Source organism: Zalophus californianus, chromosome 8 (assembly GCF_009762305.2).
Source record: "Zalophus californianus isolate mZalCal1 chromosome 8, mZalCal1.pri.v2, whole genome shotgun sequence".
NCBI lineage: Eukaryota > Metazoa > Chordata > Mammalia > Carnivora > Otariidae > Zalophus > Zalophus californianus.
Genome location: NC_045602.1, coordinates 109,999,273 through 110,026,490, shown reverse-complemented (window position 1 = coordinate 110,026,490; position 27,218 = coordinate 109,999,273). Strand labels below are relative to the sequence as shown.

The window sequence follows — 27,218 nt, the reverse complement described above, 5'->3', positions numbered from 1 at the left end:
CTTAGTCCATTAAGCATCTGACTCAGCTCAGGTCTCGATCTCAGTGTTGTGAGTTCAAGCCCTGCCTTGGGCTCCATGCTGGGCCTGGAGCCTACTTAAAAAAAAAGTAAAAAGAAATTATTATTGAAGTATAATTGACATACAATGTTACATTAGTTTCAGGTGTACAGCAGGGTGATTCAGCAGTTCTGTACCTTATGCATTACTCCCACAGGTGCAGTCACCATCTGTCACCATACACGTTGTTAATATTATTGACCGTATCCCCCATGCTGTACTTTTGATCTCCGTTGACTTATGTATTTTATAACTGGAAGTACCTCTTAATTCCCTTTATCTATTTCACCCATCCCTCCACCTCTTAATCCTTTTAACATGGCAGATCCCAGAAAGCATGGAAAAAGAAAAATGACTTCCTGAAGATGTATCTCTTATTTTCCACGAGGTAGGAACTACAGGCAGAGGCCCCGCTGGACCCGGTTCAGCTTAGCCTAGGAGAGAGCCTGCAGACTATGAAGTTCATGAGGCTCACCTGTGTGACTCAGACCTCTACCCTCTGGATGGTTCCAGGTCCTCCACCCTGTGGAGTTGGTGCATCCATAAATGTTGCAATGGCAGATGCATGAGCCCTCAGTCCACCTGCAGTGGGACGCTCAGCACTGCCCCAGAGCATCGTATGTGTCTCCGAGTCTTCTCTGCTTCTGTGGTGGTGTCAGGCTCACTTGGGTCTCAAGACATGTGGCTCCTTTCCTCTCTATGGTGCTGTGTCCGCCTGGACTCAGAATACATGTTCTTTCCCTTGATGCCACCTCAAATCAGGCATTTGGGTGTAGCAGACTTTTACTAAAGTTTGGGGGGGGACAGAGGAGAGTTATTTTAAAGAACAAAGAACAAAAAAGATTGGTTGTTAGACATTCTTATTCTCTGAATCTCTAGACCATTCCCCCCAAAGGAGTTTTCTTACTCCTAGCTCCTCCTGGAGCCTCAGCCTCCCATCAACTTTCAGGCTGCTCCCTTCTTTCTTTTTTATTAAAAATTGGTTTTCTTTCTTTTTATCATAAAATATATATAACATAAAACTGACCATTTTAACCATTTTTAAGTGTACAATTTAGTGGCATTAAGTACAGTCAGAACATTGTTTCTAGCATGTTTTCATCATGTGAAGCTGAAACCGTGCGCCCATTAAGTAGTACCTCCCCATGCTTCCTTCTGCGCTCTCTCTGCTTAGTAGCCTTGTTTCATTCGTGTTCATTCCCTTCTGTCCTGGTCATACTGAGCAGAGTAGGGCCTCATCCCCTACCCAGCTTGGCTCCAGCCCTGCCCGTTGATGACATACCTGTGTCCACTTGAAAAAGAGAAAGAAAAAGACTGTTCTGGGTCTCCATCTGCAGCAACTCAAAGCACATTTTCAATTCTGCTTTGAACTCACAAACACAGGACATGATTAAATTCTCAAGCAAGAATCCCTTCCCCACTAATGTGTGTAGCCTGGAGGGGACCATAGAAAGAGCTATCCTTCCAGACGTGAATTATACCCCTTAAGAAGCAGATATAGCTGTTCTAACTTTTTATCAGTTTTCTCCACCCTCCTCCCATTACATATGTTTATTTGTGTGTTATTTAATGTTTCTTTTTCCCATCAGGCTGTGACCTCCAGGAGGATTCGCATTGTGTCTCTTGTTTTCCACAATTAAACATAGCACCTGGCACATAACAGGCACCCAAGATATATTAAACAAATGAATGGATGAATGCATGAATGAGTGGGTGTTTTATAGGAGACCCTTGGGGCCAGGGACTCTGCAACATCACCATGTTACAACTTCTTTCTCCTGGGAAGCAGATAGAAACAACTCCTGCTTCTGTTACCTCTCAAGGATTCCGGTATACCCAGGACCACTCGTCCCTTTCCCAGATGATAAGCTGCTTGTTACAGCAAAGGAAGCAGTGATGTAGCATTTGCAAGTATCCTGCTACGAGCTCCTCATTTCAGAACTTAGGCTGGCTTGCTTTCTACATTGCTCTTAAGGGGAAGGAATGATCTTTCCCTTCAGTGTTCTCAAAGAGGTGAGCGTTTTGTTTGGGTGTTAGCATAGGCCTATGATTTCTGCCCCAGGGAAAGGTGAGTAAAAGGGTGGCCAGAACTCCTCCTCTGCCTGAAAGAATCGCCTGGGTTTATGAAGCCTAGCAGTGGTCAGAGTAACACCTTCTATGTCCACCCCAATGATTCAGGCCACGGCAGCTTGAGGGCCCAGAAATCTTTGGCCCAGCAAAGATTTTGCCTTCAGCTAGAGTTAGCAGCCCAGCATTTACTCTCTGGGCATTGCTTGGGGTGGATACTTGATCAAAAGTAAAAGGACATAAAACCCTTTGACAAATGTTTATTTCAGTAAATAAGATATTTAAGTGGCATTATACATAAATGATAATCTGAGGTGTCTCTTCATGATATGAAAATATCCATCATTTCTTTTAGTGACCAAGTCTCAGATTCTGCTAATACCATTGTCACTTGTGGCCAATATTTAAAAAGGAAGGAAATTACAAAAGGCAATTTTGGAATTGGGAGGTGATGGGTTTGTTCATTATCTTGATTGTGATGATAGTTTGGCAGGTGTACACGTATGTCAAATCTCATCAAATTGTACACTTTAAATATGTGTAGCTGTCAGGAGATACAGAATCCCACCAACAGAAAGAGCCCTGGGTGCCCACGTTAAAGAGGAAATGTGTAATAGTTCAGTGACCGTATTTCAGTATAATTGGGATTTTTGGGTAATCCTATGTATTTTTAAATTCCGTTAAAAACACTACTCTGGCCTCCGGACTTTACCAGACAATCCAAGGAGTCATTGGCCTGAACCAGGTTAAACACCCATGCTCTAAAGAAACAGAATAGCCCTATACATGAGATGAGACTCTTGTGTTCTGGCCTACAGGGCCTCTTGTACAGGCCAGTCCCCATCTGGCTGCCCCAGAAGGAAGCCAACCAGTGGATGTGCACAGAACTTCCCGGTGCTTTTTATTGCCTCATTTTTTTTTTTTAAGGTTTTATTTATTTATTTGACAGAGAGAGACAGCAAGAGAGGGAACACAAGCAGGGGGAGTGGAAGAGGGAAAAGCGGGCTTCTTGCTGAACAGGGAGCCTGACTCAGCGCTCAATCCCAGGACCCTGGGACCATGTCATGAGCCGAAGGCAGACGCTTAATGACTGAACCACCCAGGTGCCCCTTATTGCCTTATTCTTAATGCAAACAATGTTCACCAGACATTAGAGGAAAGACTGCCAACGCAAAAAAGAAACTAAGCAAACAGCAAAAAATGGCTTTAGAGGAAAACCATGCAGGGAACAATAGAAAAAAAAATTTTTTTAAGCCTCTCTAATTACTATTCTCAGTAATTAGATTCAAGAAGATCTCACATCCATAAGTTTTGCCTTATGGAACAACAGAGAATGAGTTCTCAGAAAGTAAAGATATTGCTTACATTAAACATTAATTTGAAGATCTGGAAAATAAAGGAACCTGGGAAACAGGAAGAAATAAAGGAACAGAAAAGGTAAGATTCGGGGAATCTTGTTGCTTGTCGAAAAGAAAGAGGGTACTTGGGATTTGCTGGCTCGTTCCAGGAGTGGGGGGTATGGTGGGTGTCGTGGACTAGTGTGGTTGATTGCCCTGACTTCTCATTCCACCCTTTATTCACACCCTTGCACTGTGGCTTTACATCACGTTCTGGAAGAGGTGGAAATCTAATTCCACTGCCCCTGAATCTGGGCCAGCCTTAGTGACTAGCTTCAGCCAGCAGAATGTGGCAGAAGTGATGTGCTATATTGGAGCTGAGCCCTAAAGAACATTTTGAGCTCTCGGAAAGCTGCCCAGCCATCATGAAAACAAGCCTAGGCTGGCCTGCTGGAGAGTGAGAGATCACATGAACAGCGGTGATCCATCCCAGCTGAGCCCATCGTCGGCCAGTCAGTTCCCAACAGATTTGGTAACGAGCATGAGTGAGCCCAACTAAGATGAGAACTGTCTAGCTAAGACCAGTACCAAATCACCAATCTGCAGAATTTTGAGCTAAATAAATGGTTGCTATTTTAGTCAGTTACATTTTGGGATAGCTTTTTTACTCAGCAAAAGCCAATTGATAAAAACCAGCTCCCTCCCTACCTCCTTACAGGGTGCTCTCCTATATTCTGCAGAGGCTGGAAAGTGGAAAAATACACTTACCAGACTCCTTTGCAGCTAAAATTAAGAATATAAAATGAGGGGTGCCTGGGTGGCTCAGTCGGTTGGGCGTCAAACTCGTGATTTGGGCTCAGGTAATGATCCCGTGGGTCATGGGACCAAGTAGTACCCTGTTGGGCTTTGTGCTCAGTAGGGAATCTGCTTGGGATTCTCTCCCTCTGCCCCTCCTCCTCCTCACATGCTCTCTCTCAAATAAATCTTTAATTAAATACATAAATATATAAATGCACAGAACTACAAATACATACTTAAAATGACGTCTGACAATTAGGTGCCCCATCAGAGATTCCTGCTGCCACTTCTGCTGAGAGCAAGGACACAAATATGTGAGAGTCTAGAGCCAGTCTCAGCAGTTAGACTTGGCATTCCTGCATTGACTAGACATTGAGACAGAGCTGGGTGGAGCTGGGGGTGGCAGCAGGGGCCTTCTCACTTCTGACTGTGGTTATGATGATGTGCTCTTACTCCCTTGGCAGCCTCTTGCTGCCTCCCCCCTCTCCAATTTTGAAACAAATGAATTCTCTGTATTAAATTCCTTCCTGTGGGGGAAAAAAAAAACTGACCCTGTTAAGTGTTGGTGAAGTAGAGGACTGAATTGAATCGCCTGAAACCATCAGTACACTGCTGGTGGGAGTATAAAGCGATGCAACCACTTTTGGGGAATTGCTTGGATGCTCTTTTTTTTTTTTTTAAGTAGGCTCCATGCCCAATGTGGGGCTTGAACTCACAACCTTGAGACTAAGAGTCACATGCTCTACCAACTGAACCAGCCAGGCGCTCCTGGAAGCTTCTAATAAAGCTAAACCTACCCTATTGTCCAGCAATTTTTAAATGAGGGCTTAACTCCACAAAAAGATTTATACACGAATGTTCATAGCAGCTTTATTACTAGTAGCCCAAACCTGGAGAAGGCCAAATATTCCATAGAAAATAGAATGAATAAACAAATTGTGATATATTCATATAATAGAATACCGCTCAGCAACGGAGGAACAAATTCCTGATACATGCAACAACATAGATGAACGTCAAAAACATGTTGAGTAGGGGCGCCTGGCTGGCTCAGTCAGTGGAGCATGAAAATCTGAGTTCGAGTACCCCCATTAGGGGTAGAGATTACTTAAAAAAAAAAATGCTGGGTGAAAGATGCTAGACACAAAACAGCATGTATTATTTGATTTCATTTATATTAAATTCAGGAACAGGCAAAAACTAAACTACAGTGTTGGAATCAGAATAATGAATTGGGGTTAAGATCGATAAAGGGGTACAAAGGAACTTTCTGGAGAGAGAGAAATATTCTAGATTTTGATCCAGGTGCTGGTTACACAGGTGTTTACTTAGGTAAAAATCAAGTGGCACACTTAAGATTGATACATTTCACAGAATTATGCTTCAAGAAACAAAGCCCTTTCATGTGCAACGTAACTACAGTGGTTTCTGTTCTGTACTGGTACCAGATCCTAGGGGAAGGGCCCTAGGACAAGAGACAGCAAGAGGGGCTGAAAGCCAGCACGGCAGCAGCAGTGAGGCAGAAAGCTGGGGCCATTGAGGGATGTGATCAGGGGACGGCTCCTGTATTTGGGGGAGGTCTGTGAATTTTAGGAACTCTGGTAGCTTGGAAGCCACATCCTGTCCATGCACTCATTTGCTTGTTTTCCCACAAATTTCAGGTAAACGTCTGTTGCCAAGCAACTTCCGCCAGTGGTTCTCGGGAAGGATGGGCAGGAGAACAGTGCCTGAGTGGCAGGTGACCAGCAAACAATGGCCTGAGGCTGATGAAGAGGCCATGCTGACTGACCACAGGGACTGAGCCCCGGAGAAGCCACCTGCAGCAGGGACTGACCCCCAAGCTGACATGGGCCACGCCCTCTTCTCCTGAGACCACTGAAAGGTAAGGTGAGCTTATACCAGACCCTGTTATGTCCAGAGATCTCATGTGGCTGGTCAAGGATAACTCCTGGAAGCCGGAGGACTCAGAGGCCCTGAATTGCAGGAAAGGAAATACTAGAAGAAAAGACACTGGAGTGGGGCGCCTGGGTGGTTCAGTCAGTTAAGCGTCCAGCTCTTGATTTCTGCTCTGGTGGTGATCTCAGGGTCATGGGGTCCAGCCCCCTGTGGGCTCTGCGTTCAGCAGGGAGTCTGCTTGGGATTCTTTTTCTTCCTCTGCCCTTCCCTCCCCACCCCGCCCCCCAGCCTCTCCTGTCTCTCTCTCTCTCTTTCTGATAAATAAATCAATCTTAAAAAAAAAAAAAAAGAAAAGACAACACTGGAGTATCACTGGCAGTTTCTCTTGAGAGGTAGCCTTAGGAGTACAGATTTCATTTTCTTCGTCAAGCATTTCTGGTTTTCCCCATATTAACTATATAAGCATATAATTTTTCCTCAGCTTTACTGAAAATATAACTTTTTTGTAATGAAATTGGCAGTGTGAAAAATAAAATAGTTTAAATAATAGCAGTTTAAAAACTTATCTGAAACAAGGTTGTAAAGGCAGGGCTTATATTTTGTTTTTCAGTCTTGGAGAGTTCCCCGAAGGGACTCAGACGTCAGAACATTTCCCTTTTGGGGGCCTTTGGGGTCATCTGTCACTATTCTTTGGGCCTGACTCTGCTCTCTGGGGGGAAACGTGAGCTGGTGGCCGCTGAGTCAACACATATGAGCTATAACCCTCGTAGTAGCACTGGCTAGGGGACTTGGGCCCCCTGTTTGCTTATGAGTTTTAAAATGGAGGCAGACCGCACAGGCCCTCACTGGAGGGGTGGGGGTGGGCACCTGGGATATAAATCACTCTCTTGCCCTTCCACTAATAATTGGACAGCAATCAATAAACTCTACTTATGAGGAGATAGAGACAAATCTAGAAACAGACTCTTAACTATACGGAACAAAGTGATGGTTACCAGAGAGGACGTGGGTGGGAGATGGGTGAACCAAGTGACAGGGATTAGGGAGTGCACTTGTCATGATGAGCCCTGGCTGATGTATGGAAGTGCTGAATCACTATATTGTACTCTTGAAACTAATATAACACTGTATGTTAACTGGAATTTAAATAAAAACTTCAAAAACCCCCAAAATGAACTCTACTCATGAAATGGGGTGGAATGCAGTCGACAGTAAAAGGTAAATTAATATAAATAGCCAGATAGGGATGATTTTACATTTAATTTACTTTAAAAATTTTCATTTTGAAATAATTTCAGACCTACAAAACAGTTGCAAAAATAATAAAATGTTTACATCTTACATGACCATAGTACAATGATCAAAACCAGAAAATTAACACAGATGGAGTATTAGTAACTAATCCAAACTCTTAGTAAGATTTCCTCATTTGTCCCACCAATGTCCTTTTTTTCATTTTCAGGGTCCAGTTCAGGATCTCCCATTGCTTTCAGTTGTTCTATCTCTTTATTCTGGTTTAATCAGGAATAGTTCCTCAGTCTTTCCTTGACATTTTTGGAGAGTAATTCTGTAGATCAGTGCTGTCCAGTATACCTTTTTTAAAAACTCTCCAATAGAATATTCTGCAGTGATAGAAATGCACAGTATCTGTGCTGTACACTATGGCAGCCATTAGCCATATAAAAATAGCATTTGAAACGTGGCTCCTGGGGCTGAGGAACTGAGTTTTACATGGTATTTAATTTGTGGGAAATGGCTGCCATGCAAAGTGGCTACTGTATTGAACTAGACACCTGTTGAATGTCCCACATTTGGGTTTTTTTTTTTTAATTTTATTTATTTATTTGAGAGAGAGACAGAGAGAGCACAAGCAGAGGGAGCGAGAGGCAGAGGGAGAAGCAGACTCCCAGCCGATCAGGGGACCCTCCATGAGGGGCCCGATCCCAGGACCCTGGGACCATGACCCGAGCCGAAGGCAGATGCCCAACTGACTAAGCCACCGAGGCACCCTGAGAGTTAGTGTTTAATGGGTATAGAGTTTCAGTTGGGGAATGTACAAGTAACGTACATGGGTTCCAGTTTCTCCACATCCTTGCCAACACTTGTTATTTTCTTGTTTGTTGGTTTTATAATAGCCATCCTAAAGGTTTATATCTGCTATAGACCAAATGTTTATGTCCCCCCCCATACATATTTTGAAACCCAATCCCCAATGTGATGGTATTTGGAGGTGGTATCTTTGGGAGGTGATTTGGGTCATAAGGGTTTAGCGCTCATGAATAATTAGTGCTCTTTTAAAAGAGACCCCAGAGAGCTCCCTTGCTCCTTCCACCACATGAGAACAGAGCAAGAAGACTGTGTCTCTGAAGCAGCAAGTGAGCCCCTATGAGACACCAAATCTGCTGGCACCTTGATCTTGGACTTCCCAGCTTCCAGAACTAGAAATAAGTGTTTGTTGTCTGAGCCTCCCAGTGTATGGTATTTTTGTTATAGCAGCCCAAATGGACTAAGATAGTATCTCATTGTATTTTTGAGGAAGATGTATTTTTTTTTTTTTTAATACAAGGTTAGAGACAGGGGTGATAACTGCATTTGGAAGCCAGTCACCACACTCCCATGTTCTTCCTGCAAGAATTAGATATGAGGTCATGGATTTGGTGTAGGTAGCAGGAAGGAGGAATTCTCAAACCCATTGACGTTTACCCTGTCTTGGCTAAACAAGGCAGAGCTGGCTCTATTATAGTTAGTTGAGTTCAGGTGTGATAATAACATTTTGTAAATGCTGAATGTTGTGAAATATCCACAGGGTTACCAATAAAGTATTAAAATCTCATCTAAAAAGTGTTCAGGCATATTCCTGTGGTTTAGTTTGGGAGCACTGGCTTTGAAGATAGGTATGTATGCAGGCATTTGCATGTGATTTTGGCCAAACTTCTTAACCCCTCCCCTTGAGGAGAGAGAGAACCTCAAGCCGACTCCCCACTGAGTGCGGAGCCAGAGGCAGGGCTCGATCTCCCGACCCTGAGATCATGCCCTGAGCCAAAATCAAGAGTCCGACACTTACCTGACTGAGCCACCCAGGCGCCCAGTCTTTCTTTCCTTTTTAAGTTGCAGTATAAAGTGTAACAATCTTAAGTGTACAGCTGATGCATTTTTACATATGCACAAGCCCATGTGCCCACCACTCACATCAAGATATAGAGCATTTCTGGGGTGCCTGGGTGGCTCAATCGGTTAATCGTCTGCCTTCAGCACAAGCCATGATCCCAGGGTCCTGGGATCAAGCCCTGAAGGGAGTCTGCTTCTCCCCCTGCCCCTCCACACCCCACCCCACCCAGCTCGTGCACATGCTCTCTCTCTCTCTCTCAAATAAAATCTTTAAAAAAAAGATATAGAACATTTTCATTCCCTGCAAAAGTTCCCTTGTACCCCACCCCAGAAGTAACAAGTGAATGATTTCTATTTATGTAGATGAGTTTTGCCTCTTTTTGAACCTTGCCTTCCTTGCAACTGAAGGAACAGACAGCATGTATTCTTTGTGCTTGACTTGATTAGCTGTGGTGCCTATTTATCCCGGTGACATTCATCCATGTTGTGTGTATTAATTGGTTGTTCTTTCCCACTGCTGTATACTATTCCACAATGTGAGCACACCACTGTTTGTCTCTTCATCCTCCTGCTGATGGAACCTTTGGGTTGTTTCCAGAGTTTGCCTATTGGGAACAAAGTCACTATGGACATTAGCTATGGTGCACGTTTTTAGGTGGACACACAGCTAGGAGTGGTGGCTGGGTGATAGGCTTGGCATGTTTAAGTTTAGTAAGAACTGCCATTTTCTGATTCTTTTAATCTCTCTTAAAGTCACATAGCTTAGAGTATTTAGTGGGCTCTAAGCTATGTGACTTTAAGCCGGTACCTGGAACACAGTGGGGGCTCAATAGTTGCTGGTTTCTGCCCCAAGCAGAGGAAGGGCCAGGCAGTTGGCAAGCAGTGTGGGAAGGTGCCTACCCCAGACCCTTGGGCAGAGAAGCCTTTCCCACACAGCACTCAAGACCCACACCCAGGGGGCGCCTGGGTGGCTCAGTCCTTAGGCGTCTGCCTTTGGCTCCGGTCATGATCTCCCCCGTCCTGGGATCAGAGACCCGCGTAGGGCTCCCTGCTCTGCAGGGAGTCTGCTTCTCCCTCTCCCACTTCCCCTGCTTGTGTTTCCTCTCTCGCTGTGTCTCTCTCTGTCAAATAAATAAGTAAAATCTTAAAACAACAACAACAAAAAACCACATCCAGGACCGTCGCGTCCCTGCCCAGCTCTCACCTCCCAGCCTCTTCCCACCTCGATCCTGTTTCCCCAGGCGTCGCCCGTGTGAACTTCGCGTGTCACCCGATATTTATTGAGCACTCACTGTGTACCAGGCCCTGGGTAACCCAGGTACAAACGACATAAAGACCCTCCCCCCTCAAATTACTCGGCGGGAGGAGTGATTGCTTCGCGTAGGAAGCATGGGGACCCAGCCGACCACTGACTCCGAGGCTTGAATTCTAGCCAGATTCTGGATTTCCCCTGGACGTTGCTCGAGACAAACAAGGAAAGAAAATAATCTGATCCTCTGTGCCCCAGTAGGAACCTAGGTCGATCCCGGATCGCCGGTCCAGCGTGTCCAGGCCCCTGAGCCAAGGCCAAGCGCCCGCCCCCTCTACCCAGGGGCTCGGGTGGGCCGCGAAGCCCCGCCCCCCGCCGTCTGGCCAATGGCCGCGCGGTCCCGCCCCTCCCCGCCGCGCCCCTCCTCTCCGCCGTTGGGGAGGGTTCCGGAGTGTCGGCGGAGGTCGGCTGGTCGCGGGGTGGTGGCTACCCGAGGTAAGTTAGCCGCCCCGGGCGCTCTGTCCGGTCGGCTCCCCTCGGGGAGGTGGCCAGCGGCGTCAAGAGCCGAGTGAGACTCGGGAGTCCGCCGGGGCGCACGGGGGTCCGGGGACGGGACTGGGTGCGCGGAGCTAGGGAAGAGCGGGTCCTAAAGTACACGCAGTTCGCTGCAGCGAGGGCTCCCGGGGGTGGCGCGGGGCGTCTGCTCGAGTTGGAGGGGAGATTGGGCGGGAAGGAGACAGGTGCCGGCTGCTGAGCTCCTCCAGCCCCCCGCAGGGAGAGGGTGACCCCGGGGCGAGGCCTAGCCGCGGTGCGCCAACCTACCGGAGCCGCGACTGTGCCTAGAGTCCAGGGCCGCCGTCCTCCCCAGGGCCTTGACAGTTCTCGGTGGTGACACCTGCTCAGAACAGCCTCCCTCCCTCCGCGGTCCTGGTCCCGGTCCCACCAGGAATCGGAGCCAAATTAGTGAGGCCTCGCCCCTCTTGGCCGGGCGGTTATTTCTTTCCGGGACGCGCTCAGAGCCTACGGGGCATTCGGGTAGACAGCTCTCCTCGCAGCGTCGGTCCGCCCTTCTCTGAGACCGGAAGGAGGTGCTAGGAAAACATTGAAAAAAACAAAAAACAAAAAACGACGTTCTCCTATGCATGCTGTGGAGTCTCACAAACTTCTGGAAGGACAGCGATCTGAGAACCGCGACTGCCATAGAGGGAATGCACTCAGCCTGTCTGAACGATTTACAGTCCGTTCAACTGTTTCAGCCTCCCAGGCACACGCTCATCCAGCGACTCCCCTCACCCAAGCCGTGGCCTTGGTCGCTCTGGGGCTGTGAGTCTCACTTGCTGCAGCAGCCCCTATGTTCTCCAAGGTGTTATATGGTGAGCTGCAATGAGGCAGCAAGTCCTGGGTTCAAATCCTGTCAGGGCCACTGGTCGGCTTGTGCAACCTGGCATCATTTCTCCTCTCCTAAATGAAAGAAACCGAGGATGTGGCTGCCTATAATGGACCGTGAATAAATGTGAACAAATACGGGCTTCCTTTCTTTTTGGTTGGAGCATGTTATACTTCCATACTCCCCCAACCCCGCCCCTTTTTTAAAGATTTTGTTTTTTTGTCACAAGAGAGAGAGAGCACAATCATTAGAAGCGGCAGGCAGAGGGAAAACCCACTGAGCAAGGAGCCAATTTGGGATTCGATCCCAGGACCCTGGGATCATGACCTGAGCTGAAGGCAGACGCTTAACTGACTGAGCCACCCAGGTGTCCCCATACTCCCCAAACTCTTATGCCTAAGGGCTGAGGCTCAGATGCAGGAGAATGTATTACCTGATTCTCTCCTGGTACCTCCCTGGATGCCATGGAAGAGAAGGAGAAAAGGGTCATTTAACCACCTTAGAGTTGTTCTTCACTCATCTCCTGAAGGCTCAGAGGACTCCTCCCCCCCATCTCCTTGATCCTCTTGATCTCTGTCATTAACACTTGCCCCAGCAGGAATGTGGCACCTGGTGGCTAGCAAAGCAAGGCATGCAACATGAGGCTATGAGGCTCTGCAGCATTGTCTCCTAGAGTCCCACCCAAGCCAGGCACCTATGTTTTTGCTGTAGCCTGGCCCTCTGTCTTCCAACCACTTCCTTCCCACAAAACCCACTTGGACATGTCATAGCATCTCAAGCTTCACTTGTTCAAAATGGAGCTTTGGAGTCCTCTCTGTGCCACAGCTTCTCCACCAGATTCTCTGGCCTCCCTAAATGTCACCATCCATCCACCTAGCGCCTGAGGAATCATCCTTGATTCTTCTCTCTTCCTCACTTCCCACATCCACGGCACACCAGGAATCCAACCACCTCTCACCACCTCCATGGGCAGCATTCTGGCCATATCCATCCTGCGGCCCCTTCCTTTAGCCTCCTGATTTGTCTCCCTGCTTCCATCCTGGCCCCTCCACAGTCCAGTCCTCACAACTACCAGGGAGGTCTTTAACATAAGTCAAATCCTTTCCCTTCCCTGCTCAGAACCCCCTTGATGGCTTCCCATTTCACTCCAAAAAACCCCCCAAAACAAAGACCCCAAAGTCCTTTCCTGCAACACCCCACATGAGCCACCCCTCCTAACCTCCTTGACCTTGATCTCTGCCCCTCCCCTCAGCTTTCTTAACCTGGATCACCCAGACCTGCTTTCTGTTCTTTTTTTTTTTTTTAAAGATTTTATTTATTTATTTAATTGACAGTGAGAGAGGGAACACAAGCAGGGGGAGTGGGAGAGGGAGAAGCAGGCTTCCCACTGAGTAGGGAGCCCGATGTGGGGCTCAATCCCAAGACCCTGGGATCATGACCTGAGCCGAAGGCAGTCACTTAACCAAATGAGCCACCCAGGCGCCCTGTGCTTTCTGTTCTTCAAACATGCCAAGCTCATTTCCACCTTAGAACTTCTAATTTGCTGTGCCCCGCCCCCCCGCCCAAAACGCTGATCTTGTCACAGCCCAGAATGCCTCAGCTCAAATGTCACCAACTCAGAAATACTTCCCTGATCACTCCAGGGGTTCTGTCTCATTACCCTGCTTTATTTATAGCCTTGGTTACTATCTGGAATTCCTATTTCTGTATACATTTACTGATTTGTTTTCTGTCCCACCCCAATAGAATATAAATTGGATGATGGCAGAGATCTTGTCTTTCTTATTCCCTGCAGCTCTCCCTGAGGGGGGAGGCAGGTAAGAAACTCTCAGACAACCCCATCTATAATTGCAAGTTGTGGTAAGTGCTACCTAAGCAACTAGTAGCAATTGCTAGTAACTGAAGCACTTGAACTATTTTATTGTCAAAACAAGCTCTCTAAGCCATTTTCGGGGTGAAGAGAAACCTGTAAAAGACTGGTAATATGCCCCAGATCACACAGTGAGTGGAACCAGCCTCCTACCCTAAGAACATGTATGTGGCAAGCTTTAATGGTGGACTTGCAGTCAGGTTCTTTCGGGCTTGCAGTCATGTTCTGGAAAGAACCTGATCCTGGATCCTGAAGACCCCTGTTCTTTGCTCTTCCACTAACTAGCAAGCCCCTTAATTTCTTGGTACTTCATTTTCTTCAGCTTTTAAATGGGAAGACCCTATTATTATTTTGGGCTTTTTGTTTTTCTAGTACACCAAAGAAGCAGCACTTCTTGGTGGAGCCCTCTTGCTATCAGCGGCTAGGGGCACATATGGCAGGGCGTCAGAACCCTCCCCAACGCTGACCAACCTGCAGGGCAGAAATGGGTCCTAGATCTGAATCTGATTTCTTTTGGTCATCAATTCATTTTTAAGCAAACTTATTGAAGGCCTCTAGGACTCAGGCAGTAATAAGATTGGATGATTAAAGAAAGAAGCAAACATTCCAGAGAGTTGAGAAAGAAAGGAGTCATTGCCTTTTGTCCGACCCCAGTCCCAACTCTGCTGCCCTGTGTGGTGTGTTTTCTTCCAGTCTTTTTTTCCCTCTCTGTCAGTCCTTTTATGTGCCAGAGCCCTCTGTCTCTTCAGAACCTGGACAGCGATGACGTTTGCCGAGGATAAGACATATGAGTATATCCGCCACCATTACAGCAATTTTGTCGACCGTGTTCATGTTCCGGAGATCCTGCCTTACCTGTCCTGCCTCACCACAAGTGACCAGGTGAGCCAGGGCATGACAGCCCGCCGCTGACGCGGGACAGGGCCGTGGGACTCAGGGCTTCGCCCCAAAGCCACGGCCAGCTCCTTGCTTCTCCATCATCTGCATCCTGCTTCTTGACCTTGACGCTTCTCTGGCCCACAGAACAAAGTGTGGTTCAGGCTGGCCTTTCCCACGCGGCTGAGCTCCCTCTTGCGTCCATACGGTGTAGTGCTAAAAAAAACAGGGTGCTGGCTGTCTGAGATTTCTGGGCTTCAGTCTCCTCACGTGCTCCCACCGGGACCTTCCTTTACTTCATCTCTCTTGTCATTGTTCCTGCTCAGTGTTGACTCCCTTCACCTTGTCATGGGACCCTGTCCTGACAGGGAGCCCAGGGCTCAGTTTTGAGAGTTCGTGGGAGCCAGACCGCCCTAGCCTCTCAGACCTGGTTGTGGCCCCAGGTGAAGGGCTGGCCGCCTCGCAGTTTTAGCTGCTCCCAGTGGCGCAGGCCTGTGGTTGACAGGATCCAGCCCCCCTCCCTTGTATTTGGGGGCTGGTGGGGATGCCTTGTGACTAGTTCTGCAGGAAATGTTTCCTGTGGGTTTTCGTTTCTGCTGTCTGGTTGCCCATCTGTATGTAGGAATTCAGTGCATATAAAACCTCTGTCGCCCTCAGATTCCTTATCAGAATCTCCCAGCGCCCCATCCTCCTAATGCTTAGACTTAGCTTCCTTTCTCTGTCCCTTTTGCCTTCTTTTTGTCATATGTTCCCTGCATACCCTTTCCTCTTCTGCTAATCCAGACCCTTTCTTTTTACCTTTAGGGCTCCCTAACCAAACCCCAGGCTTTGGTGACGGACTAACTGGGATCTGCCTGTAGGATCTTTGTTACCTTATTTCTGCTAAGCCTGTTTCCTCACCAGTAGGAGTAGGGACAAAAGCATTAAATAAGATAATTCTCACAGCATCCTGAGCACAGGGCCTGGCACACAGTAAGAGCCTATTTCCTGATAACTGCCCGTAAACTTGGGCCCAAACACTGGCCTTGTCCTGGGCTCTGACCGAGCTTCAGATGGCTGCCTCGCTCTTGTGGGTACTTGGAGCCTCTCTCTTGGAGCTGTCCCCTCCTGAGTGGGGAAGGGGCCAGGGCCACCTGGCTTGATCAGGGCAGCTGGCTGTGTCTTCCAGGACCGACTGCGGGCCTCTTGCCAGCTCTCTGGGAACCAGGGCACCCTCTGGGAGCTCTTCAGGAGCCTTCGGCGGCGGATCGGCTGGGTGGAATCCCTCATCAAGGCGCTAAGGGCCTGTGAGCTGGTGGATCTCGCTGACGAAGTGGCCTGCATCTACCAGAGCAACCTGCCTGGTGAGCTTCCTGCCCTGGCCCTCCTCATGGAACCCCTGTCGGTTCCCCTGGCCTCCATTCAGCCTGTCCCCTCACCCCTGTACCTCCTGCCTCCCTCTGTCACCCTCCCTCCCACGACTCCCTGGCAATAGATAGACCTGGGTGTAGATCGCAGCTTAGCTTCTTGCTAGCCATGTCCCTTTGGCGAAGTCCAGTCTTCTCCTCTGTAAAATGGAACTAATGGCCAGACATCTGCATTGTAGGACTGTGGTGGTTGGTGGATGGCATGTTGAGTGCTTAGCTGGGACTGGACACCTCCCATGTGCTCAGCAAATGGGGCTTCCTCTAATTTTTGTTTGCTTCCCACTTCTTTCTCATTTCCTCCTGTCTCTCCCTCAGTTTACTCTTCTCCTCCCTTCACTGTCTCATCTTTCTCCCTCATGGGTTCCTTCCTTCCTTTCTCTCATCTCTTCCTCTCCCCTGAACTTCCCCTGGAGTCTTCTCAGTCCCCCACCCCAGCTGCCTAGTTACTCCTCAGCTTCCTCTCAATGCTCCCTGCCCGGCCAAGTGCCCAGAGGGGTCTTGTGAGGTCATGTCTGAGTGGTCAAAACAGGAAGAAAACTCAAGCCAGCCCCATTTATGTTTCAGACCAGAGATAACTCCTGAGACCCTGCTCAGATTTACAGCCTTAGAATAGCCTCCTGTTTGCTTTCTTTCTTTTTTCCCTCCCTCCCTCCTTTCCTTCTTTCTGAGGGGTCAGTTAGTGGTGACAGCCACCCACAAGGAGGAGGAGAAAGCCACTGGGTTCCAGAATGCCGGGGGACAGAGAATTGGTGACCGCTGACCCAGTCTGGGTGGTAAGAGGCTTGTGAGGTGCTCCCCCCCACCCCGCCCGCTCCATTCCTTCTATCTCTTCTTGTTCTTGTACTCCCTAGCTCCTCTCTCCTGCCTGCTACTGCCTCCCACTCAGTGAATCTTGTCTCTTCTAAGTACATCCTCCATCAGGACAGCTTTGGGAGCCATGGGGGCCTGCTTGTCATTGGCCTGGGGGTCCAGGAACACCCAGGCCTCTCCTGATTCCCCCTTGACATCACTCTCTCTTTGTCCCCCAGGGGTCCAGAGGCCACAGTTAGCTCCTGCTGAGGTTCCACAGCCCTCTAGACTCGCTGTGGCCCCCAGGGCCCCCTACAACGGCTACAGAGAGGAGGAGCCAAGTTTCCCCATGCCTGTCCAGGACACCCAGCCACCAGAGTCCCTGGAAGAGGTGTGTCCTCACAATCTACTTTGGGCTCCCTGCTTTTGTGTTCCTGTCTGCCCAGCTTCTAGAAGCTCTCTTCTGTCCCCACCATGAATCATGCCTAATCTCTGCTCAGAACCTCAGGGCTCCCTCAATGGAAGGAGGCTCCAAACCAGCTTTCAGACTGCTGACCAGGGCTTCACCCTGTGGTGGCCCTCAACCCTCTTATCAGCCAGCTGTGAGGTCACAGTTTTGTGGTCTTTGCAGTGGTTCATGTGATGAGATGGTGAACTAGATCAAGCGACCAGGGAATGACCGGTGGAGGGATACTGGGGAAGCAGGAGGTAATGGGGTGGTTGGAGTAATTATTGCCAGTTCGGAGGGGAAAATGACTGATTCTGTTGGGATGTGATGAGTGGGCAGTGAGGTCTCCAGGAGATGCCAAACCATGGACTTGAAGCCCAAGAAAGGGGTCTGTGCAGCAGCCGCAGACAGGGGGACCTTTTATAGGGCAAGGCAGGTGAATAGAGACTCCCATGAGACGGTGTGTGTTTCTGTGAGGTAGGTTTCTATAGACAGAGGGTCTGGCAATGACCAAAGCCAGGGCAAGGGGCTTCCTTGGTTTCTGTACTCCGTTGCACGGGCTGAGACCTGTAGGAGATGCCCACTCCTGGGAGAAGCAACTGCCTCATTTATATTTTCCCTCTTGCAGAGTTCAAAGAAAGTCCCACAGATGCCCCATTTTGGGGCTGTCCTGAGGAGGCCATCCAGCCCCCTGGAGCCCTCCTCTGACATGGCAGCCTTCAGCCCTCTGACCTCCAGTGGACATCGAGAGCAGGACACAGAACTGGGCAGCGCCCACACAGCAGGTATGTGTGGAATCTGGAGTTCTAGGGCCTCTCCAACCTCCCAGTGAGGGTGAAGAGTAGGGCTGCCCCTCTGGCTTCCTTGGACAGGAGGCAAGGGTGGGAATAAAAGGAGTTTACCTCAGGGAGCAACCCAATTCCTTAGAGGGTGTATCCGTATTTTCTTTTTCTTTTTTTTTTTTTAAGATTTTTATTTATTTATTTGAGAGAGAGAATGAGAGAGAGAGAGCACGAGAGGGAAGAGGGTCAGAGGGAGAAGCAGACTCCCTGCCAAGCAGGGAGCCTGATGCGGGACTCGATCCCGGGACTCCAGGATCATGACCTGAGCCGAAGGCAGTCGCCCAACCAACTGAGCCACCCAGGCGCCCCTGTATCCGTATTTTCTATGTAACAAATTATTCCAACATTTTGTAGCTTAAAATATGACTCTTTAGCTCATGATTCTGTGGGTTAGCAATTTGGGCTGGTTCAGGGTAGTTCTTCAGATCTTGGCTGAATTCCCTCTGTGTACATGCTGGTGCCCACACACGTACGTTCTGCGTAAGCCCGTTGGCCGGGGCACCTTGGTTCTCTTCAGCGAGTCCTCCATCCTTCACCAAAGTCTGTTTCATGGCTGCTGAGCAGAATTCTGAGAGGGCAGGCTCCTGGGGCAAAGGCTCAAAGCTGGCAGCGTTCCTCCAGCCTCATTCTGGGCCAGAGCAAGTCACAAGGCCAGTGCAGAGTCAAGGAGTCAGAGAACAGACTCCATCTCTAGACAAGAGGACTGATAGTTACATTGCAGAGCGTGTGGATACAGGTAGGGGAAGAGGATTAGGGCTCCTTCTGGACTCTACCAAGAGGACTGACTCTGTAGGGGTTTTCCAGGACCTGGAGGACAGTGCAGAATGCCTGGGCCACCTACAGGCAGGGGAGCCCTTAGGCATGCCCTACTCCAAATGGGGCTCTAGCTCCCAGTGAATCACTAAAACTTCTCAGCCCCCAGAGGAAATATGATTTTCATCAGGTAAGAGCCTGGACCTCCACACCAGATCTCAGCACTCCCCCTCAGGAATATAGAGCTGTCCACTCTGACCTTTCAGGCTGGCATTTCTCTGCATTGTCATTTCCCAGACTGTGTTCCATGGAACACTATGGCCTGCCCCACTTTGGGTGCCCCGGGGACAGCCACAAGGCACATGAACAGTTAAAGGCTCAGAGAAGCCATTTTAGTGCCGTACACTCCTGTCGCCCCAGAACTCTTCCCCCAGCACCCATTTATACTTTACAATGTCAGCTTGCCATAGAACACCTTTTAGGAAACGCTGCTATGGACCAGGGAGGCAAAGGGCACTTAGATTTCAGTATATGCACGGACACAGGTCCCACAAGATTCTGTGGTGTGTTAGATTTTGGGGGGGCGGGGTGGTACATCAGAATGATTCCTGGCCTTTGTCAGCGTAGGGCCTGGCATGTGTGTTCTCAGAGTTCCATGGGGAAAGCCTTTATGGACTCTCACCACCTGCTCCCTCCTGCTTGCCCCAGTTCAAGCCCTCGTGTCAGGGATGGCTTTGTCCCTGCACCCCTTTCCCCCCGAGTCCGTAGGCCTCCCAGGAGATTTGTGCACACTGGGGGCTGCTTGGGCCTCTGGTGCCCTCTGACTGCTGTGAGCTCTTCTGCCTGGTCCAGAATCGCTCCTGCTGGGCTGGCCGGGGCTGGGGGGGGCGGGGAGGCGGCAGAGGGAGGAGCATCCAGAATTTCACCAAGCTAAGGAGCCGGCACAGGAGGAAAGGGGGGTGTCCCAGGCAGGAGAAGAAAGAGCAGAGGATAATGAATGATCTTCAAGCTCCTAGATGCTGTTAGGGGGAGGGACCATTTTACTCTTACGAGAGGAAAGACTCGGCTTTAGGTCAAGGACTAAAGGGTAGGTAGGACCGAGGATGTGCCTGCGGCTGTTGGACCCTCGGGCCTGGGTGCAATGACCAAAGGGACGGTGGACACTCCCCAGGTAGGAATTTGGGAGGCCTGGATGCAGTAGGGATTTGAGCTGGGGTACGGAGGCCCTTCTTCAGCCGTCTGATCCCAGGGTGACTGTGATTTTAGGGTGACGGTCCTGTGGTATGTGTTTCCCTTTTTATTTTGCCACCTGCAGGCATGGCCTCCAGCCTCACCTTGCCCTGTGGGCCTGTGTCTCCGACTGCCTCCTTCCAGCCCTTGACCCGTTCCATCCCCAGGGCAAGCCGTTGGCCTGCACCCTCCGTCTCCGCTCCGCCTCCTGGCACCTCCTCCTTTTCCACAGGCTCGGCCTGTGCAGGGGGTGCTGGCGACCACGGTGAGCCTGGTGTCTGCCCCAGTGGGGCAGGGGTGTCTACCAGCTCGTTGACCACCAGCACAGCACCCTCCAGGGTGCCTGCCAACTCAGCATTTGACAGAACAGTGCCTTCCAAGTTGCCTGCCTGCTCGAAACCCTCAGGGGCAGTGACCACGAATATGCTCACGAGTCAGCCACCGTCCAAACTGCCTATCAACTCAGTACATGCTGGCACAGCACCACCCAGAGTCCTTGCGGGCCTGGTGCCTAAGCACAGGATGTCCGCCAGCACAGTGCCCACCCTCAGGAGCAACATACCCTCAGGGGTGAGTCTTTGCCCCTCCTAGCAGTCATCCAGGCTTTTCCCCCCTAGCCCTGTCCTTGGACCCTTTCCAGGCCCCATTCTGTCTCTAGCCTGGGCTGTCCCAGGGCTTCTGCTCAAGGGTGTAGAGATAGCTGAGATCTGGCCTCATCCAGACCCCACACCACGAGCTTTAGAGTAATAATAATCATCCGAGCTCTTAAGTGCGGATGCCTCAGGAGGGTTGGGTGGGATGGCCACCCCCACTGGTCATGTGCCTCGGCCCATTTAGAGCTCGCAGCTCCCTGTTAAGCTCAGCAGTGCCAGGTTGCAGATGGAACGGTGAGGGGTAGAGCAGGGTGGCCTGCCTGCCTCAGCGCCTTGCTCTTTACCACCGGGAAATCCAGTCTGGCCCTCCGTGACCCGGGCTTTACAGACAGCAGTCTTAGGTAGCATTAACCACTGACGCAGCAGCCCCCCCCTCCCCAGCTGCCCCCTCTGGGCCTGCACATCCAGCCCAGCTACTGCTGTCTGCCTGGAGGATCCAAGTCCAGGGGACCCTTTAGGCACATGGCCAGGCCTCTGACCCTGTAGCTCCTCCATGGCCCTCGGCCCAGGCAGAATGTCAAAATAGGATGGGGCCACGACCACCAAGGGCTCCAGGGGGGTGGGAGTGAGCTCACAGGCAGGCCAGTGAGCAGTGAGAGGGGTGCCTGGGAGGAAGTCACTACTGATACTGTGGCAGAGCCTTGGTCCCCTCCACCCCCACTGCCCTCCTGTACCATCAATGGGTTGAGTCTCCCAAGGGGGGGGCGGCTTCCTCCCCGGACTATGGGCTGGGAATTGGAGGGTTGGGTTGCTAGTTCATGCCCTGGCTGGGAATGGGGCCACCCAACTTGGCCATCTCCCTGCCGTCCCCAGTCCCTTCCAGCCCCTCCTTTCTCTCCCAGGAGACTGCAGCGGCTCCAGTACCCGCCGGCGTCTCCACCAGAGACAGCTTGCCCAGGCTAGACCCCAGCTCCGCTGGCTGGGGCTCTGAGTTGGAGCTGAGCAAGCCAGGCAGGCTGGCCTCCCGGGTGGACAGTGAGCCATTCTCGGGCTGCTCTGCGGACCTGGCCCTCAGCTACAGCGAGTCCTTGGATGCGGGGCCTGACAATGCCCCAGAGGAGAACGAGTACCAGTCGGTGGATTCCATTCGGATCCAAGTGGCCCAGGACCCCAGCGTCGAGCTGCTGGAGGGTAATCCTGGGCCGCGTGCCACCCCGCAGCCTCTGGTGGAGGAGGAGTCCGTCCAGGCCAGCCTCTGGGCTCCATGGCTCGGGGCAGCTGCCGCTGGGGTGCTCCTGGCCATGATCCTGACCATGGTATACAGGCGGCGCCTACTCCAGTGAAGCCCTGGGCCCTCTCTGCCATGGATCTACTCCCTTCCCCATGGGACACCCAGCCCAAGCATGGACTGTGCTGTCTTCCTGCCTTGTCCCTTTTGTGGGGCTGGTGGAGCCTGGGTCAGAGGGGAGCCAGGGGGCCTCAGGCCAGATTTCTGTCCCAGCTCATGCCCTCCCCATGTGCTCTAGACCTCGCCCACCCTGCAATCTTGGTTGTCACCTTTATTCTCTGGAGGAGGTGAGGTGCCCCTATCCGGGCTGTATACCCATTTGTCCAAGTCCACAGATCAGGAGGTGCCACTGGATTGTGCAGGGGGTTATCAGTGCCCCCATCCTGCCCTGGTGCCTGGTGTGCAGCAGGGTGGGGGACCCCACAGGACCTTGCTCCAGACCCCAAAAGCCCAGCCAATGCTCCAGGAGCATCAGGGTAGTCCATCTCCAGGGACATGGCTGCTTGAGGTCCATCAAGAAGTAGAGGAGGTCCTTGGGGCGCCTGGGTGGCTCAGTCGTTAAGCGTCTGCCTTCGGCTCGGGTCGTGATCCCAGGGTCCTGGGATCGAGCCCCGCATCGGGCTCCCTGCTCTGCGGGAAGCCTGCTTCTCCCTCTCCCACTCCCCCTGCTTGTGTTCCCTCTCTCGCTGTGTCTCTCTCTGTCAAATAAATAAATAAAATCTTAAAAAAAAAAAAAAAGTAGAGGAGGTCCAGGCATTCTCCTGGCCCCTGGGGAACGTAAGGCAGCTGCTAGGCTGAGTACTGCCTCTGAAGCCCCTCTCCAGCCTCCTCACCCCCCCTTCCTTTTCCTTCCCTTCTGGTCTCCATGCTCTCTAGCTGGGGGGGAGGGGGAGAGGGATTTGGGGAGAAGAGGCCTGCTGGGCTGAGCTCAGACCAAGGTTTGGATTCCAGCTCCACCACTTCCTGGGCTGTGTGGCCTTGGCAGATGATCAGACTTCTCTGGTCTTGCTTCCCCACATGTGAATATCATGGCTCATCTCCACTGGGTTCTTCTGAGATCGAAGCACACAAGTGTTTTGTCAAGTGCCTGACCCAGAGTTGGTGAAGACTGATAGCTTCCCCTACCTCTCCCCTGCGCCGCCTGGTAGACATGAGGGCATTAAGAGACAGAGTGCCCAGTGGGTAAGGGTGTTACTCTGCAGTGTGGGGTGGCCTAGGCCTGCACCCCACTCTTAACTTTCACTCACTCTGTGCTTTGTCACTCTGTGCTCTTGATTAACCTCTCTGTGCCTCCGTTTCCTCAGCTGTAAAATGGGGATGAATAGTAAAACTTCCTATGTATAAAAACATAGATCTCCTAGTGTTGTGAGGATTAAATGAGCTTATCTACATCAGCCCTAGAATGGTTCCTGGCATTTATTAAGCGTTGGATACATGTTGTTACAAACGTGGAGGGGCTGGAGCACTTGGCTACAGCTTACCAGGCAGATTCAGACCCTACTGCCTACCCCTCCCCCCCTTCTTCATCCTGTGCATTGAGTCTTTGGGGAGTGGGAATGGAGGAATGTCTACTGGGGCGGCTGTGCAGGCTAAGGGCTGGGGTGCCCCTCAGCAGCCAGATGGATTGGGGAATATCTTCGTGGGTTTTTTTCAGGCAGCCATTTCTGGAGCCACTTCCATTCCTGTGCTCTGCAAGAGACAGACTAAGCTACCTGGGAAGGTACCCCCCAAACTGTCAGCTGGTAGGTTCTCTACCCTGCTTTGGCCACTTTGGCCTTGCTTTGTACTGCCCTAGGGGGCTTGAATGACCTGTCCCTTTCCCCCTAAACTTCTTTTCAACCCTCGCTCCGATCCCAGCAGCCTGCACCCTGAAACTAGGAGAGGTCCTTGCCCAAGCTATCTGTACCACCCCCCATCACCCTTGCTCTTAGCCAGCCCTCTGCGCTCTCCGTCACTCGCAGATACCCGGGTCAGTAAACAATTCATGCACCGGTACTAGTTTTATTTTTTTTTTTAAGATTTTATTTATTTATTTGAGAGAGAGGGAGAGAAACAGTATGAGAGGGGAGAAGGTCAGAGGGAGAAGCAGGCTCCCCGCTGAGCCGGGAGCCTGATGTGGGACTCGATCCCAGGACTCCAGGATCATGACCTGAGCCGAAGGCAGTCGCTTAACCAACTGAGCCACCCAGGTGCCCCTGGTACTAGTTTTAATGTGTGACTCTCCCAGGGTAGCTTTGGAAAAGAGTATCTCAAGAAAGCAATGTGTAGTCCCAAAGGATGCTACTTTGCTGGTGGAATTTCAAGCACAGTGACCAGCCGTGTGGGAGACACCTTTAGCTAAGGTGTGTAGGAATCATTCAGGGATCTACCAGGCACTTTTCTTTCTTTCTTTCTTTTTTAAGATTTTATTTATTTATTTGACAGAGAGAGGGAACACAAGCAGGGGGAGTGGGAGAGGGAGAAGTGGGCCCCCCTCGGAGCAGGGAGCCCGATGCGGGGCTTGATCCCAGGACCCTGGGATCATGAGCTGAGCAGAAGGCAGACGCTTAACGACTGAGACACCCAGGCGCCCCTACCAGGCACTTTTCACCTGATGCTGCCCAGAAGCCCTAATCTGGCCTATGTGGAGCAGCATCCCTATTTTGGTGGTTGTCAACTGAAGGCCTCTAAAATGCCAACTTCAAGCAGAGGAGGGAATTGGCCAGTGTAATGAGGCCTGTGGCCAGGAGATGGCTTGGGATAGTCGATGTGTCTGATCTCAGGAATCCTGGGTTTGGAGTGTGGCTTTCAACTGCAGGAGGGAGACGCAGACAGGTTACCCTCATCACCATGGCCTGGACCATGTGGAGTCCGGAACCCTAGGAAGGGGGAGAGGACGTCTGCCCCCAGTGTGGGGCCCAGCCACCTATCCCTGGAGGCTTAGGAGAGCACACCTCAATTCAGGGTAAAGGCTGGGGTGGGGCCAGAGGCCCAGTGCCATCCTAACCGGTTGGGGCAGACTCACCAGCAGTCAAAGTATGCCTATCAGTCCCCCTCCACCTTCTCTCTCCTGCTGAAACGTTTTCCTCAAAACCCAAGAGCCACCACGGCTTCTCTCCCTCTGGGAAACACAGACCTTGTTTGATGACCTACCGAAGCCAGACCAGTGCTTGTACCCTCACCTTATTTTACTTGTTGGATACACTCAGATTTCATCAGACTTAGGGAGAATTTCTGGTTGGAGATCAAGAAGACGCCCCTTATCCTGCCAGGCTTTGGATTAGTCATACCTTCTTTCAAGAAACATTATTATGGAAAATTTTCAAATACAAAAATAGAATATAAGAAAATATATATAAGAAATATATATAAGAGAAAATAGATGGGGCGCCTGGCTGCCTCAGTCATTAAGCGTCTGCCTTCAGCTCAGGTCATGATCCCAGGGTCCTGGGATTGAGCCCAGCATTGGGCTCCCTGCTCAGCGGGGAGCCTGCTTCTCCCTCTCCCACTCCCCCAGCTTGTGTTCCCTCTCTTGCTGTGTCTCTCTCTGTCAAATTAAAAAAAAAACTTAAAAAAAAAAAGAAAATAGAATGAGAATCCCCCACCCCGTGCCCATCACCCAGCTTCAGTAATTATGGACTCATGGCCAGTCTTGTTCATATCTGCCCGATTCCCCTCTTTCTGAGGGGTTCAGAAAGCCAAGGGGCACACTTGGCTGGGAGAATTTTTTTTTTTATAAAGGCCCTCTATTTCCTCCCAAGGCAGCATTAGCATTCCCTTCTTTGTTGCTTGGCCTCTGTGCGTGAAATCCCATTTGAACCAGTTCAAAGAGTGAGCCGCATTGGGTCCCTATCTTAGTAAGAGGAGACCAAAGGGGGATGCCTCAATTGACAAGCTCCTTGGAGGGCCCTGGCCACTGCTCCTGTCCCAGAGAGGTGACATTTGGGTGTGTCCAGTGGCAGCTCGCCTGTTGCATTGGGGGGCTCCCCCAGGCTCTGACAGAGCCCTTCCAGCAGGCAGAAATGACCTATCTGGACCAGATTCAAATTCCACAGCCTGTCTCTTGCCCTTCTAGGCATCTCCTAGGAATGGAGTCATTTAGGCCTTGAGGTCACTTGCTTTCCAGCTCCACCCTGAATTGCCCCTGCCTCCCCCCAGGGAAAGCAATGTTGGGCATTCCTGGTCTAATCTGTGCTAGAAGTGACTATCCATGGATGAAAACCACATGTTCCCCCTCTGCTCACTTTTCTGCTTTCTTCCCTGTAGCCTAGGGCCATGAGGCTTGCACCATGTTGGGCGTGGTCCCCCAGCATTCTGCACTCCTGCGGCAGCTGGTGACAATGACAGTAATACACAGGGCTCCTGCTTACCCCATACCTTGCTGTGTGCCAGGCACTGGACTAAGTGCTTTACACAGATCAACTCGCTCAGTCCTCAACCCTATGCAAGGGGCACCATTCTGACCCAATGTATAGCTAGTCTGCAAGACCCGGAGGGAGCAAGGACCAGAGGAGACAATGCAAGTGAAAGCCCTGACCCCTGAGCCCCAGACCTAGATGTTTTCTATGCTTAATCGTGACCCACAGCTGATTGCACGTCTGGAGCGGGGACCCCATTTAAAATGAGATTTCACACCAACACATTCCTGCCCCATGTGCCAAGATCTGCCTCATGTTGTGATAGTGTAATGTGCAATATTATAACTAATGGTCTCAGGGATGTTGTAACAATAGGACTATCATCATCATCATCATCATCATCGTGTGTGTGTGTGTGTGTGTGTGTGTGTGTGTGTGTGCATGCAAATGGCCTGAGGCTGTGTGAGGCAAGGCAAGGGGCACAAACTAAAATGCCAGGCCTCCTGAGGCCAGATTGGTATAGTAAACATTATTTATTAAAGGATTCTCCATGGGGCACCTGGCTGGCTTAGTCAGTGGAGTGTGCAACTCTTGATCTCAGGGTTGTGGGTTTGAGCCCCATGTTGGGTGTAGTGATTACTTAAAAAAATAGGGGCGCCTGCATGGCTCAGATGGTTGAGCGTCTGCCTTTGGCTCGGGTCATGGTCCCGGGGTCCTGGGATCGAGTCCCGCGTCGGGCTCCCTGCTCCTTGGGAGCCTGCCTCTCTCTCTCTCTCTCTCTGTCTTTCATGAATAAATAAATAAAATCTTTAAAAAACTTATAAATAAATAAATAAATAAAATAAAGGACTCTCCAGTGCCAGATCTAAGGCCTAAAATGAGTAAGA

The 27,218-nt window shown here is 50.6% G+C and overlaps 1 protein-coding gene across 11 annotated transcripts; it reads left to right on the top strand.

The window, feature by feature from the left end:
* The first annotated feature begins 10,939 nt into the window (after positions 1-10,939).
* MAVS (mitochondrial antiviral signaling protein) lies at positions 10,940-24,446 on the top strand. Of its 11 annotated transcripts, none has more exons than XM_027624330.2 (8): positions 10,959-11,007; positions 13,646-13,716; positions 14,485-14,651; positions 15,814-15,988; positions 17,080-17,231; positions 17,917-18,073; positions 20,199-20,683; positions 21,609-24,446. In XM_027624330.2, the coding sequence occupies exons 3-8, from the start codon at positions 14,532-14,534 to the stop codon at positions 22,047-22,049; spliced, it is 1,530 nt and encodes a 509-aa protein (XP_027480131.1). In that variant the 5' UTR covers positions 10,959-11,007; positions 13,646-13,716; positions 14,485-14,531; the 3' UTR covers positions 22,050-24,446. The 11 variants fall into 11 exon arrangements, with proteins under 11 accessions (XP_027480126.1, XP_027480133.1, XP_027480131.1 ...); XM_027624324.2 differs by having other exon boundaries at positions 10,962-11,007; positions 14,519-14,651; XM_027624331.2 differs by having other exon boundaries at positions 10,990-11,007; positions 13,646-13,759; positions 14,519-14,651.
* Positions 24,447-27,218: the final 2,772 nt, after the last annotated feature.

What these genes read in the sequence shown, in the direction of transcription:
- MAVS (XM_027624324.2), top strand. Translation starts at nt 13,658, where the DNA reads ATGATGGCAGAGATCTTGTCTTTCTTATTCCCTGCAGCTCTCCCTGAG. An exon ending in CACCAGAGTCCCTGGAAGAG is followed by an intron (nt 17,232 to 17,916) that starts GTGTGTCCTCAC and finishes TCCCTCTTGCAG; the next exon opens with AGTTCAAAGAAAGTCCCACA. An exon ending in GGAGCAACATACCCTCAGGG is followed by an intron (nt 20,684 to 21,608) that starts GTGAGTCTTTGC and finishes TTTCTCTCCCAG; the next exon opens with GAGACTGCAGCGGCTCCAGT.